Source organism: Rhipicephalus sanguineus, chromosome 11 (genome assembly GCF_013339695.2).
Source record: "Rhipicephalus sanguineus isolate Rsan-2018 chromosome 11, BIME_Rsan_1.4, whole genome shotgun sequence".
NCBI classification, from domain to species: domain Eukaryota; kingdom Metazoa; phylum Arthropoda; class Arachnida; order Ixodida; family Ixodidae; genus Rhipicephalus; species Rhipicephalus sanguineus.
The window spans coordinates 55,145,069-55,160,884 of record NC_051186.1 but is presented as its reverse complement, the minus strand read 5'-3'; the positions used below and the strand labels follow the sequence as shown (position 1 = coordinate 55,160,884).

The following is a 15,816-nucleotide window of genomic DNA, read 5'->3' as shown; positions in this document are numbered from 1 at the left end:
TGTTTGAGGCCCGTGCACTTAGATTTAGGTGCACGTCAAAGAACCCCAGGTGGTCGAAATTTCCGGAGCCCTCCACTACGGTGTCTCTCATAATCATGTCGTGGTTTTGGGACGTTAAACCCAGATATTATTATTGGGTCATACCATGCCAAGTGTCCCAGACGTGGCGCTCGCACGTCGCAAATTTTGATGATAAAATTTGTGCCTTTTTCCTCTGCCACATAGAGTATTGTGGCAAAACATTTTTGCTCGATAAAAATTTTGACGATCATGGCACCCCCTCTATGTTCGCTTGTATTTGTTAAACCGTGCCTAATAGAAAAATGTGTATAAAATCTATTTTTTTGTGTTCAGCTTTGAAACCACGCTGGCGCTATGGCAGAGGTTCTCTTTAGTTGTCCTATTCATTAATTCCGAAATATTTGTGTTTCACTACCAGCTACGTATCTTCAAAAACTACAAAACTCTTCAATGTTCGTCATTTTTTCTTGTGCTATCGCCAACTCCCCCTAACCAATCTTAATACTAGTATAATTTTCAGGAAAGGTTATTATAGTACAAAAATGTTTAGGGGTAAAATAGACTTCAAAGCTTCCCGAAAAAAATTGTGAACTTATGCGATTTGTCGCATGTTTGACCGTATTTTTCATACTGATGCGATCCAGCTAAAAATCCTCGTCATGCGGCGTTTGATAGAAGACTTTGTCGTTAAGTAATGAAGAAAGTCTAATCAAATCAATTTTTGTTTTAAGGAAGAAAATAATTTTTGAATTTGGCGCTCCGTAAGTGCCCGGCATTTCTTTTTGTTGCCACTTCGCCGCAAAGCACGTGGTCGCCCTTGCAGCTGAAACTCGTCACAGGCAGCGGCAAGATGCGAGATGTATGTCAGTGGCTCGTGAGTGCTCGAAAGACTTGTCGCGTTGATGTCAGGGTGACGAGTAATGAATTCGCGTTACAATGTGAGCTTGCTTGGCGGGCCCAATGGGAAGTATGGACGCCCGAGAGCAGCCTATGCCGTCGTTGGCACAATGTGCTAGAGGCCGTCTGCACAACACGTATACCCCCCAAAAAAGTGTATACAATGTGCATTATTTCTTTCGGTATATATGTGTATGCTAGTTGTGCAGACGGCCCTGTAGCACACTGTGCCAACGCCGCCATAGGCTGCTGTCGGGCGTCCATACTTCCCATTGGGCCCGCCAAGCAAGCTCACATTGTAACGCGAATTCATTACTCGTCGCCCTGACATCAACGCGACAAGACTTTCGAAGACTCACGAGCCACTGACATACATCTCGCATCTTGCCGCTGCCTGTGACGAGTGTCAGCTGGAAGAGCGACCACGTGCTTTGCGGCGAAGTGGCAACAAAATGAAATGCGGGCGCGTTCGGAGGGCCAAATTCAAAAATTATTTTCTTCCTTAAAACAAAAAAGTATTTGATTAAACTTTCTTCATTACTTAACGACGAAGTCTTCTATCAAACGCCGGATGTGGAGGATTTTTACTTAGAACGCATCAGTATGAAAAATACGGTCAAACATGCGACAAATCGCATATTTTCTCTAATTTCACAATTTTTTTCGGGAAGATTTGGAGTCTATTTTACCCCCTAAACATTTATTCAATCACCAATTATTCAATCATCCTTTGCAATTCACAGCCATCTGTAAGGTCACATAGTTCTAAAATGTGTTTTGTGCGAGGTGTTGGCAAAATTAAGGCCATGAAGACCAATGGAATCACTTACAATAATGTTTTCGTCGATAATGCAGTTCTTAACTCCACAATTCTGTCGATTGATGAGATCATGGCCGAGTGTGCCAATGCGTGCAGTGGTGGTGAAGTTTGGGAAAAAGGGCAGTGTTTTTGGTCTTTCACTGTTGCAAGACATGCGGCCATTTACAAGCCACACCAACCTGGCACTATGCCGAAAATACTGAGCAGGTCAGCTGAGATCGTCATTGCTCGTGGCATTATCGCCGGTGCATCCAGCGATAATCTTGTTTATGGATGTGAAAGGATCACGACGGATGGTCGCTTCAAGATACCGTTTTACGTGCTGGCCACTCAGACACTGGGTTTATTCGGAAAAAATGTACACTCAAGTTATCATGGCAGGAGCCACGTGGCACAATGGGTATCTATAATTAGTGCAGGAAAGTAAGTCTCTCAAGCCGATAATTGATTCTAACAGCTCAACTCCCACCTACCACAATGAATTTGCTCGCATTGTGCTGATCAGATGGAAAAAAGGTACAGGAGCCAACGCTGCACTTTTTTTTTCATCAATAACCACTGAGATATGATTGTGCATTTCACTACGACTCTCACTTTTACTTTTTTTCCCATTTCCTGGCTCCTACATTCTTTTTGCACATGGCCTTGAAAAATGTATCAGCAGGGTTCTACTTTATAAAGTATGCTAGCATGAGTGCTGCCTGCAAACAGCAAAGGCCTCTGTTTTTTTTTTCAGAACCAATTAATTGGCTTCCGTGTAAACGAGACCAGTCTCTAACCTGTGGATAAACCTGTAGCCTTACTGCAAATGCTTTGACTTGTTAAGAATGTTCCTTCCAGTGTCGAATCATGTTTTCCAAAAAGGTGGAATTTCATTTATTTGTCATTGTGTCGTAAAGCATTAGGTTTTATCTGTTGCTACATGAAGCAGCTGCTGTAATAATGAAGCAACAAGCGTTGTGTTAAAATGTGCCTTTTTTTTGTAGGACCCCATCAAGACGCATCATGTGCCGACAGTGACATACAATGGAAGCTTGTTGACTTCAAGGGAATTTACTATGCGCCTGGATGGCCTTGATATTAAGGAGACTGGCCTTTTGGCAGCCATTGCCACACAAATCGCGCTATACTGGGCGCTGAACATTGTTTTCGGCAAGAAAGCTCAGCGGACCTTCGATCTCCTATGTCAAGTTCTGAAAGTTCAGAGCGTCTTGCGGCCGACGTCACTCATCCGTGTGGCTCTAACCATCTTGAGCCAGTGAACAGCCAGACTGATTTCAATAAAGTATTTTTCTCACAAATAGATCTGGATTTCTACCCTCTCCTGGAGCATTTGTGTCAGACTCGGCGCAACCCGATGAAAATCATGTTCCTCAAAACTTTTTTTCATTTGCCGATGGGAGAGCTGCACTGCTGGTTTCTTGAGGAGCACTCAATACAAGCAAACGTTACTCCATCGAGAGGCATTGAGGATGATTATAACTGCATGCTGCTCCGATGAGGAATGTTGTGAAAGAGTAAATGTCGCTCCCATGGGGGTATTGAGAGATAATATACATTCCTCCCTGCGGGACTAATGGGAAAGTGTAAGTGTTACTCCATTTAGGTGTTCAGAAAGAGCAAGCATTGCTCCCGTGGGAGTATTGACAGAGAGCATCCATTCCTCCTTGTAAAGAGAAACCGTCGCTCCCCTGGGAGTATTGAAAAAGACTATCTTTTCCTCCCTCGGGAGTATTTGTAAGGAGCAAGTGTCACTCCCATAGGAGTATTGACCAAGAGCATCCGTTCCTCCCTTTAGGAGTTTAGGAAAGGAGCAACGGCTGCTCTCTAGAGGAGTAATCGAAAAGAGTAACTGTCGCTCCCTTGGGGGTATTGAAGAAGAGTAACCGTCCCTCCCGTGGGAGTATCGAAAAAGACTATCCATTCCTCCTTTGAGGAGTATCGAGAAAGAGTAACCGTTGCTCCTGTGGGAGTTTTCACAAAGAGCATCCGTTGCTCCAGTCAGTTACTCCCTGAAGGAGCAACTTCTACGGGGAGTAACGGTTCGTCCCGTCGCAGTTACCCCCAAAAAGGAGTAATGGGTGTGGCAGGTTAGTTACTCCCCTAAAGGAGTAACCTCGACCCCCCATTTCCTCCTTTACTTTTTAGAGTGTAATACAGGGCGAGTATCTTCGGAACGCGGCCGTTATATTTGTATCCCGAGCTCTCTCGTCCACCGCCGCTATTGTGGCCAGCGCATCGCGTCAGCCTCTTCATCTCCACTCAGCTGCAGCATCACTCAGCAGCAGCGGCTTCGGGTCCGATAACACGCCTCATCCTATTAGCGTCGCTTTCCCGAACGCTGCCGCCGTGAGCTCTGTTGCCTCCGTGGTTCCATGGCCACGCGTAACGAGCCGGCGCCAACGGTTGCAGTTCGTTAACTCGCCGACGTTTTACTGCCTCTTTTAGGCACCACTGCCCTCCGGCCCTGAGAGCCAGCGCGGGCCTCTGGTCTATAGGAGGATGGGCGTGAGAAAGGGAAACGGAGCAGGACACACTGACACTCTATGCGTGCGAGCTGTGTTCTTTGGTCTCGGAGGACGGGATAGAGGAAGGGGGGCGTTGTTAAAGAGGTGAGAAATAGAGAGCACACACTCTATGTGCGTTCTGCGTGCATCTCGGAGGCCGGGCTTTGCGAGAGAGCAAGGCTCTGGTAAAGAGGTGAGATATAGAGTGAGGCGTTGGGAAAACTGAGGAGGGCATGCACACTCTCTATGTGCGTTCTGTGTTCATTGGTCTCGGAGGCCGGGCTTTGTGAGAAAGGGAGTTCCACAGGCACGCCATTTGTCCGTATTGCGTCCTTGTGAGAAAACGAAAGTTTGATATGTAGAAACACACACACACACACACACACACACACACACACTGTATGTGCGGGCGGTGTTCTGTGGTCTCGGAGGACGGGCTTTGCGAGAAATAAAGGGAGGATCTGACAGAGAGGAGGGCAACAATGATGTAATCTCTCGAGAACTTGCAAAGCTAACTGACGACGACGCTACTTGCCGGTTGCGGAAAAAAAATGGTCCCTATTCTGTAACGATCTCCGCCTTCATCGAGCCTCCCCACACCCGCGCGGGCCCCTTCGGATGTTTCAGTCTTAATAAATAGCTCGACTCTAGGCTGGCTCGTTAGTTAACCGCCGCGCGCCGCTTGTAATCAATTTTCTCGCGCCGCTCAGCCGCGATCTGCGTAGCGCGGTGAGGTTCCGCTGTAGACGGCGGATCGCAATTTAGGCGCGTCGAGCCGACGTATTAATAAAGTGAGTTAGAAGTGGGAGGAACGCCTCGATTGCCTTTGGGATTCCTGTAATGTCCATTTAGCTATTTATACTAACAAAAGTAGTAACTCACTGGGTCCCCTATGCATTTGCCTAAGACGACTCGAAGGCGAAATTCATGTTCCTTTTAGACGCGAAGCACCTTGAGGCGAGGACTTTGTCCGTCCCTCCCGCGGCATCCACACCCCCACTGCGCATGCGCGTCCCCTCCCTCTCCTCTCCGTCGATGGTGATTAATTGTTTTGGCATCATTCGTGTTGACGCCAACGGTCACTTTACGCGTTTGATGAGGCATTTAAGGCTTTCGCTTTAATAATAATAGCAAGCTGGAAGGGATATATAGGGTTGCAAACGTTCCTTTCTAAAGCTTTGAAAGAGACAGGAAAGTCAGGCAGGTTAACCGAATGCGAGTGTCTGGTTTGCTACCCTGTATTGCGTTGGATAAATAGGGGTTTAAAAAACGGCTGAGAGAGAGGGAAATAATAAAAATGGGAAGGGGAACAGGAAGGACGTTTTAATTAATTGCGCAATCGACGCGGAGCTGTGAACGATTGCAAGAGGCACTGTGGTTCTATTCATTCGCTCGCAAATGTAGTTTGCGGAATTGTGAAACTCTCAAGGAAGTTTTACATGGTGGCCTAAACATTGAGCCAGAACCGCCAAGGTGGTCTATAGTGGTTATGGTGCTCGACTGCTGACCCGAAGGTCGCGGGATCGAATCCCGGCCGTGGCGGCCTCGTTTCGATGGAGGCGAAATGCTAGAGGCCCATGTGCTTAGATTTCGATGCACGTCAAAGGACCACAGATGGTCGAAATTTCCGGAGCCCGTCACTACGGCGTCTCTCATAATCATATCGTGGTGTTGGGTTGTTAAACCCCAACAGTTGTTATTATTTAACCCAGAGGCAGTACTCCAAAATGGACACTAAGGAGAAAGCGTCGCTCTCAGCCGCACCAATATTTACATCGCGAATAACATGACCTTATTCTTTCGGAGATAAACACCGTTATAGCTTTTTTTTTTGTAAATATCTACGTTGTGCAATTTTTCGAGAGAAATTCAAACTGCCGGTGTTAGTGGCTGATTTGTCCCACTGCGAAATTGTCGCCGGAATTACAGAATCGTGTTGCCACGTGGGCCTTTAGAAAAAAAAATACGTTCACCTTCATCAAAGACATCCTAACAAAGGGACGTCTCCGGAAATACGAAAGCGTTGTGAGACAGCCTGGTCCAATTTGCCGGGGTATTTTTTTTTTTTCCTTTTCTTTCCGCCACGTGTTTAAAGATTAGAAAACAAAGCTGGCAAACGTCAAAACGTTCTTGGCTCGTCTTTCTTATTCAAGACAGCGCGTCTCGTTACTTCACTGTTCTTTTTCATGGAGTTTTTTCTTTCTTTTTGTACGCCACGCTACCTCTCTTGTTCCTTCGTTGACAAACGTCGACGTCTTTGTTGTTCATCAACGTCACGAGATTCCAAGCAAAGCGAAATAGACGCCGAAAAAAAATAATAAACTCTAAACGCGCGCAAGAGACAGCGCGCTCGCGTTGCAGTTGCGCCCTGGGCGGTGGCTTTTGCCGCGGAACACCCCGGGCATGCGGGGAAGGAATCTTGTTAATCGAAACGGAGTTTTGCGTTCTCGCGACGTTCGTGGTGCCTTCGTCCTCGCTTATTTAAAAAACTCGTTTACGCCCTCAAGCCGAACGGACAGCCGAGAAAATTAGTCTCGCTCGGTGTTCCCGGTCATTGACTGCGTATCTCTTGCCGCTACGAGGCTTGTGCATTCCGTGTGTAATCATTCAGCCGTTGTCGTTGTCAGCTGCATGGATGCGCTGGTTATTTCTTTCGAGGACTTGAGAACGCACTGTGCTTCCGTATTCCGGAGGCCAGCAGTCGTCGTGATTTTTTTCTACCACTTCATCATCGGGTAGTGTAGATTGCGTGGTATAAGGATGTCGACGTTTAGACGTTGAAAAATGAGGCGTTCGCATACCCTTCCAAGCGTATCATTGAAATTGACGAGATAAGTGGCGTACGAAAAAAAAATATCGTAGGTTTATGACACCGACATCGTCCTCATCGAGTCTCATTCCAGTGATTGAGTTGTACACCGTTCTTGATGTTATCTTAGTAACGTTGGCGTTTTGAGCGTGTTGGTATGTCATACTGAAGATTATAGCGCACGAAAACTTCACTATGTTATCGCCGTTATCATCATTGTTGTTGAAGGCGATGATGTCTTCCCAGGGCTCTTCCACCCACTGCTCTGATCGTGATCTTTCGTGCGCGAATTCAACAACCGTATTTTCTCGCACGATACCATCGTTGGCTAATGATATCCATATACGATAACTATAACGATCGGCTAATAGCTGCGCGCCGCATAACAACAACGTTCCTTTCATTCACTCTCAAAACAGTGATTTAGTTGCCTACGAATTCTTTTTTTTTTCAGTATCCCGCGTAATAAAGCATGAGATAAAGAGGGAGAAAAAAAAGAAAAGAAATAAACTAGTACTACATATGGTTATTTAACTGTCCTTGCGTGCGCTCTCCTTGTTCGTGTTCTTCCGAGTCTGTCCTCGCAGACTCGCAATGGAACGCACACTCATGGTCTACTGCTTTCCGGCTGCTTTGACGAAGAGCTCCCATTTCGGAGCCGCAGCGCTCGCCTTTTGTGCTCGCGCCGGGAGCTCTCGTGCATAAACGAAAAGGAACGAGAGCTTACGAGACAGATACAAAAGGATTCCGCGCGGCCTCGAGCACATCCAATTAGTTTTCTTCTTCTCCTCCTCTCCCTTCTCCTCTTTATTTTCCCCGAGGCCCACACGCCAGACAATCTGCATGTCTTTTCTTACCTCTCTCATCTTACCTCTCTCTTTTTATCCCTCTCTCCTTATCTCTCTTGTTACCTCTCTCTCTCTTCTACCTCTTTCTCCTTACCGCTCTCTCTCCTTACCTATCTCTTGTTACCTCTGTCTCTTCTTACCTCGCCTTGTTACCTCTCTCTCTTCTTACATCTCTCTTGTTACCTCTCTACCTTCTTACATCTTTCTTCTTATCGCTCTCTTGTTACCTCTCTCTCACGCTTCATACATCTCTCTCCTTACCGCTCTCTCCTCTTACCTCTCTCCCTCTTCTTACATCTCTCTTGTTACCTTTCTCTCTCGCTTCTTACATCTCTCTCCTTACCGCTCTCTCTTTACCGCTCTCTCTTCTTACCTCTCTCTCTCTATACTTATCTCTCATTTTATCTTCTATCCAAGAACATGCCGTATGCTTGCATTAGCTCGACGAATAAATACGCTCCACGTGCCTCGCTCTCTCGCTTACTCGGCTTCGTGTAATAATAGAGGCCCTTTAGTTCCCGAGAGAGATTCGTCTACGTCGGGATGCGGTGCGTAAGAAGATGGCTGCTTATTCCGCGTCACGCTCGCGCGTGGTGTCTATCGCTAAACCCGTGCAGTGCTGAGTATGCAGTGTGTTAAGCCTTGCCTGTACCTTAGCTTTCTGTATACCTCGCCGTTCACGTATAGCTATGGAATAGCAACTAGCCCGGTCACACACCTTGCTTCTGTAACTCACCTGGTTTTTGCACTGCATGCCTCCGTGGTCGGCCCACCTACGACAAAGCGGCGATGTCATGCGATGACGGCATCATCTGAATTCACGTATTTTGGCGATCTCTGACGTCATCACGTGATGAATTTTCTCATCACGCGTGCTGACACTGCGTGACGCCGAGGAACACCGACGGTCAATTTTCGCGTTTGGTGAGGCATCCAAGGCTTTCGCCTTAATAAACTCGCATCAAGGCGGCGCTTTCAAAATCACGCCGCGCTAAGGCGGTGCTCGCGTGAACTTCGCACGCTTTGTGGGTTCTTTTTTTTTTTTTTTTTTCGTGCACTTTGAGGAAAGAGTATACATAGCCTGCGGCAACGTCGGCTCGCTGCACGGCTCGTGAACACGCGGCGCGCTAAGTTGTTACGAGCCGTACGATTAATTATTTCTCTCGAGCGCACGCGTGCCGCTTCGCACTTATGTTGTTTTCGCGAACGGGAAAAAAAAAAACAGGAAAAAAAAAAGACGGCAAAAGAGCCGCGAAATGGGCACGTGTGTACAAAAAGAAAGAAAGGAAGACGGAAGGAAAGAAAGAAAGAAAGAAAGAAAGAAAGAAAGAAAGAAAGAAAGAAAGAAAGAAAGAAAGAAAGAAAGAAAGAAAGAAAGAAAAAGAGAAATGAAAGCCGCTCATCCTCCGCCGGTTCTTGTGTTTACACCATGATTTTATAGTACTGCTCGTGCAATCTGCCTACGTGTTAATGTGTGTAGAGAAGGGAGCAATAAATTGTGCTTTTATATATATACTATGTAGACGTAGCACCCTACTTACCATGGAGTAGCGCTGCCGGAGAAACCTTAATTAAACCGCGAGTCTCATTCCCGGCTGCTATCATTTTGTGCCTTAGGCCAATTTTGTTTTTTGTTAATCCTTCGATCTCTACGCAATAAAAAAAAATTAAAGGAGGGAGGGGAACACGAACTTTGTGAGGTTTAGAAAAAAAAATACGGCACGCCAACGTTTATAAAGCATTTATGTTTTCGCAGTCACCGAGCATTAATCGTAGCGCACGTCGAGCCGAAGCAATTTCCTCGTCCCTGTGAATCAACAGTGCGAAGCAAACGACAACGAACCCTGGCGAAGAGGTCGTCCCCTTTCAAAACTGTTGGCTGATGAGTTTTTATTGTACAGTTTAAGGCAACGCGTTCCATTGTGTCATCATTCATTCTCGAAACAGAACCGGCCCATTGATTCCTTGCTCTAGAGGAGGTTCCTGGCTATTCGGTCAAAGATATGAATAGAAAGTTACAGTGAAAAAACATTAACACGTTTATTTTAACGCTTTTCCGGTCGAAACGTCAGAATAAATTGTTTTTCACTGACTTTTTTGCACACACGTTATATCTATCTACCCCGCTTTTCTAAAACTCTCCCCCCCCCCCCCTCTTTTCTGGTATTCTTCAGGTACGACTACGGCTCGCTGATGGAGAACGCCACCTTCTGCCTGGTTCCACGCGGCCGTCGCCTGGGCTCCTTCCGCTTCCTGGAGTCCCTGCAGGCTGGCTGCGTGCCCGTGCTGCTGGCCAACGGCTGGGAGCTGCCCTTCGGCGAGGCCCTGCGCTGGGAGGGCGCCGCGCTGAGAGCCGACGAGAGGCTGCTACTCCAGGTGCCGGACACCCTGAGGTCCATGCCGCGGCGGCGGGTGCACGCGATGAGGCAGCGAAGTCAGCTTCTCTGGGAGACGTACTTCTCCTCCGTCGACAAGATCGTGCTCACCGTGCTCCAGGTGAGGGAGCACGTGCTCGTAAGATCTCTCACGGACCATGCGGAGTGTGCTTCGTCGCGTCGCAGCTCGTGCCTAAGGTTATCGGGAGCGCTAAAAAAAAAACGACGGTGATCATTAAAACTTTTAGATGCGAAGCATCTTGTGGCGGAGTTCAAACCGGTGGTGTGCGGCGTGACCACCCTTACTGCGCATGCGCCGATCCTCTCCACTCCCTTCCCCCTCCACTTCCCATCTGCCCTCCCCCTTTCCACTTCCCCTCTCCCCTCCCATCTTCCCCTTTCCCCTCTGAAACGCGGGCTCGACATGCCGAAACGCTGCTTCGCATCGCCTCATGGTCCCCTTTAGCGGGAGATGGTATGATTTATTAGCATAAATGAGAGTTACTAAGGCGAAAGTTTTAGATGACTCATGAAATACGAAAATTGACCGTCGGCGTCCCGCGGCGTCGACGTCAACACGAGTGATAAAAAAAAAGTCACCACCACTCGAGGACGTCATTGTGACGTCACAGATCGCCATATTTTGTGACGGCATCACGTGACATAGTCGCTCGGTCAAAGGTGGGTCGATCCCGGAGGCAGTGCAAAATCACGTTTAGTGCAGAAATCTTTCGAGCGAATGCCTGAGGGACCCTCGTGAGTTTTTTTTTTTTTTCCTTTTTTTTTTAATTCGGACAGGGGATTGATTTTTCCCTCCCGTCGGAAGCAAATGTATAGACGTTGAAGATACTATACGGCACGCGTGATGCCTGAGGTGGCTGCAGTTAATTCCTCTGGAGTTTTAGTTAGCCGGAACACGTGGTATAATAAAGCGTGCAGAACGCGACTCTATTGCATCGGCGGGTTTCACGTTCATCTTTTTCGATGTTTTCTGTGTGCCGCCGCATGTGCAGCCCCCCCCCCCCCCCAACTCGCTTTCTCTCACCTTGCATTTTCTACTAATTAAAAAAGAAAGAAAGAAAGAACACGTACTCATCTACCTCCAACATTTGGCAGTCATGCGCTGCCGGCCATCGCCACTCGTGTCTGGAAGCAGCGGCATGGTGCAGCCAGGCAGTCTTTCCAGGTATACGCACGCTGCACGTCTCGTCGCAAGTGCGGAGCGATGCGTTTTTGCTTCTGGAAAAGCGGGACCTAAAAAAAAAAGAAAGTGTAGAAAGGAGAGAGAGAGTAGAAGAGAATATATACGGTGAGTGCTATCACGAAAACGACGCTTCATTCGCGCAAATTGGCTCGCGAGACGTGCAGGAGCATTAAATCCGGGCACGTTCGTCGTTTCGCGAAGCTGTAGGCTATATACGGTATATATACTTGTGCCGGCGGTGGCTTCTCGTCGTCGTCGTCGTCGTCCAGTTTGAACAAAGCAGTAATAAAACGGAAGGACGGGTGGACGAAGGGCGCACAAACGGTAAAATAGGGGTGTGGGAATGCACCGTCCACTCCATGATAGCGCAGAGGGGAAGAGAAAAGAGAGAGAGGCTTGTTTCGGTCGTTGTCGAGTTGGCGTCGCTATTACGCGAAGCGCCTGCATGCAGTCGAGTGCTCATCCACGGCTGGATCGACACGAGTGCACGGCTTATATAAGTCGTCCACACCACAACGCACGTGCAGCAACCAGGGTCCTTTAATTCCTAGCTCATCTGACTCATTTTCATGTTGTCTTTTCTTGTTCATATTATTCTTCGTTTCGTCGCGTGTTTGGACAAGGTCCCACGCGGGATATATGTGACGTATGTGACGTGACTTGCCTATATGACGGCTCTCGACTCGCGTAGTCCGTTAGCATTAGGCGGGACAAAAAATTGTGTATTAAACAATTCTGTTTGTTTGTTTGAGAGCCCGCTGTGTGGAGATAACACCGTGTTTACTTGCGCAGTAGCAGCATTGAATGACGTTGACTAACACTGACTAGTGTTGGCTGTCCGTATTGTCTCGCGTTCTTGCGTTTTCTTTTTATTGTGAACGGTTTTCACTGTGGAGAATCTGACACGTGTTACCTCTATAGGCGCACTGCATTCAGGCCACGCCTCAGTGCACTGAAACACTCCTTAGTGTTCGCGAATGGTCCGATCAGGTTGTTCGCACGACGCGCGTGCGATCCATGGAGTTGATTCTAGAACTAACGCGAGAACCAGCGATTAAAACGCTGGAACGTCTTACGATCAGACGTGTAAAAGTAGACGTGTTTCCCCGACGATCAGATTATCGACGACCGTGCTCGCCGTTCATCATTGTACTGCGAGTGTTTCACCTTGAGGTTTTCCTTTTGCAGGGCACAAATGCGCCCGACTAAATCTCTAACGCAGTGGTTCTCAAATGGGGGTTCGCGAAGGCACTTTTGGGGGTGCACGAAACCCATCCTCGAAAAAAAAGAAGATAAAAAAACGCTTTGGGGGGGGGGGGGGGGGGGGAGGCACCCTACGTCCCGTGACAGCGGCCCCTTCCGATTTTTGGTTTGCTTCACCGCATAGCACCATTGTATTGCGACGGAGCTGACTAATGTTTCCCCTTCTTCATGAGATGGCTGTAAAACTTTTGTTGCAGTTTTCAACGATATATGTACGCGCACATATTTTTTATAACATTGCATATTTGAAGAGCAAACATAGCTAGAAACTGCTTGAATGTGGCTTCAATCTGAGGAAACTTTTCGGCGCAAATCGAACGAGGACACATAACACAAGGGAACAAAACGGGCGCCAACTTCCAACTAATTATATTCCACAGTAGAAAGAAGATTCTATTTCTTTCCACTGTGGAATAAAATTAGTTGGAAGTTGGCGGCGCCCGTCCTGTTCCTTTGTGTTATGTGTCCTTGTTCAATTTTCGCCGAAAAGCTTCCTCAGATATCAAGCGTTTGTTTAGTTGCTATCTTAGCACGGAGGTGCATGTTTACACGTGCTCCGCTGATCTGTTTCGTTTCGGTTCGCTGGTTTCAGCAGCCGCTCCCAGGACAACCGAGATTATAGGCAAGCTGTTGGGAAAGCCGTAACGGTGCCAACCGTGCGGTTGGCACAGCGTTATCGCGGGGCGGCCGAGACAACTTTTTCCAGTCGCGATTGCGAACAGACGCGATCGATACTCGACGCAAAGACTGTATCGATTCCATCGATTTTACCGTTGCAAGGCCGCGAAGATAGTGTCCCCCAAAAGGTTGCGTCTCTTTCCGAGCGACGCAAATTGATTCATTGCTATCTTCCGCAGCAACTACACGCACGTGTGGCCAAGCGGAGTGACTCCGTTGTCCGGCGCGATGCTCGCTCTGATGCGGCCTATGGTTGCAACATGGTAGTCCAATGTGTTTTTTTTTTGGTTTTTTTTTTGCGCCGAATATGAGTGTTTGGAAGCGCAGATCACATGCTACAGACCTTGGCTACAGACCTTGAGTTTTTTTACGTCTAGACGCGCGTATAGTGTGCACGCGTAATATCAACGAAACGGAGACGTCATGTGTTAAGCGCCAGTTGACTTAAAGAGACACTAAAGAGCAAAGCGATTTTTCTCATATTAGTAAAGTACTCTTTCACAATCCCAAAAACACCACGCTTGCCGCGAGAAGACGCTTAGTAAGCGAGCAAACGCGCAAAAACAAAATGTGGGTAGCGACGCCACCTTGAAGTTTCCGCACCATTTGCCGTGACGTCACATGTTTTGACGGTGCCTACTAGGGACTACGTAGCTCCTAATTGGTACAAATGAAGTGCGTTGTCCTCTGAGGGGGCCATAGACTTAACATAACAAGTTTGGGGTAATTTTGATGAGCCAATGGCGCCGATATACGATAAATACACTTTGAAATCCGTGACGTCACGCGGGGAGATTTCGGCGCGAAATTTAAAAATTAATCTTTGAACTTGATTTTCTCCTCTATTAATAAACCTATGATGGCGAAATTAACGCCATTAGAGTTCTCAGAGCACAATTTATCGATCTAAACCGATTCATTGTTTCTCTTTAGTGTCCGTTTAAATTTCGCTTGAAGGCTCGTTCACACCTGCGACTAACACTGGTCACGCAATCACCTCTGTACGAATCACACGCACAGGGACAGGGCTTAAAGTCAGGGGAGGGCCCAGGCGGGCCCGGCCCCCTCTCCGTTTCTTAAGGAGGGGATCAGACCCCCTCCCCCGGCAGGTTAACTGTAGCACTGTGGCAACAATTCGACAAGCGCTGGCGTTGTTGTTGTTGTTGTTGTTGTTGTTTTTTGGCAGTAGTGCTTTGTAAGGGCCGGGGAATTATAACTCTCCAATTTTCCGAATAATGATTTAATCGCGATTATTCGTTTGGTGGGGCGTACGCAAAACAGAAAAGAAAAACAGGTATCGTCGTAGAGTTGAATGCAACTCCCCGAGGCACTGCTCATCACGGATCACCACCACGTTTCACGAGGCGCCTGAGCGTAAAGCTAGCTGCTCGTGAATCGGTGAAGGGTCACCTTGTCTCTTTAGGTTACCAGCCAATTTTTCGTTTAGTTGTGCATTACAAGTCTGGTGTAGTGCCAAAGACGCCTGTATTTCGCCTACTTACGTAGGTGTGAAACTATTATCATTGCCGTGCCTGAGGTTATCAATGCAATGAGTCAATTAATGTTATTTGCTTTGAGTTCGCATATCTCTAACACTTTACATACCGAGTTATTTTTGAAAAATCATTTCCAAAATGCTAGAAAGTATATATATATATATATATATATATATATATATATATATATATATATATATATATATATATATATATATATATATATATATATATATTATATGACGCCGACACCAGAATTTCTGCGAAACCACCTTTTAACGCTATTGCGTTAATAACAATTTTCCCATGCATGAAGCATCAGCTTCTACGAGGGCTTGAATGCTAATGAGGAGTTCACCCTAGATGTGGAGAGAGAGAGAGAGAGAGAGAGAAATAGATGAAAAAGAAGAGGCAGGGAGGTTAACCTGGTGCGAGCGACCGGTTTGCTACCCTGCACAGGGGTGGGGATATAGGGGTTGGAAAGAGGACAGAGAGAGAGTGAGATAAAATGAAACAAAACAAAACATGCACACATGCAGGACGTCCTATCAGAGCCGTTCTGATAGACCGATTGAACGCAGAAAGCGCATTAGCGCCTGTACAGCCTTCTTATGTGACGTTAAGTCCTGTCGGTGGCGCAGGATTCTTTCTTCCGAAAGAGTTCGGTCGTCCAATTTGTCAAGCGCGTTGCAAAGCGACTGTCTCTGCGAACAGTACTCTGGACAGTCGCACAGAATATGCTTAATTGTTTCATCACTTCTGCAGTGGTCACAAGCTGCGGTGTCGGCCACTCCTATGCGGAACGCGTACGCATAGGTAAATGCGACACCCAACTATAGCCTGCACAGAAGGGTGGCGTCACCTCGGCGAAGTCCTGGGTGAATTCGAAGGCTGAGAG

At 47.3% G+C, this 15,816-nt stretch overlaps 2 protein-coding genes across 2 annotated transcripts in view; both read left to right on the top strand.

Moving 5' to 3' along the window:
- Positions 1 to 15,816, top strand: part of LOC119374094 (exostosin-1) — a 170,853-nt gene that overhangs the window by 111,253 nt on the left and 43,784 nt on the right. The window contains exon 2 of the mRNA XM_037644158.2: positions 10,077 to 10,398. Coding sequence (XP_037500086.1) covers positions 10,077 to 10,398 — 322 coding nt within the window. The remainder of the gene's footprint in view (positions 1 to 10,076; positions 10,399 to 15,816) is intronic.
- LOC119375605 (2-oxoadipate dehydrogenase complex component E1) overlaps positions 1 to 15,816 on the top strand; it is a 305,767-nt gene that overhangs the window by 255,446 nt on the left and 34,505 nt on the right. The gene's annotated exons all lie outside the window — the stretch shown is intronic.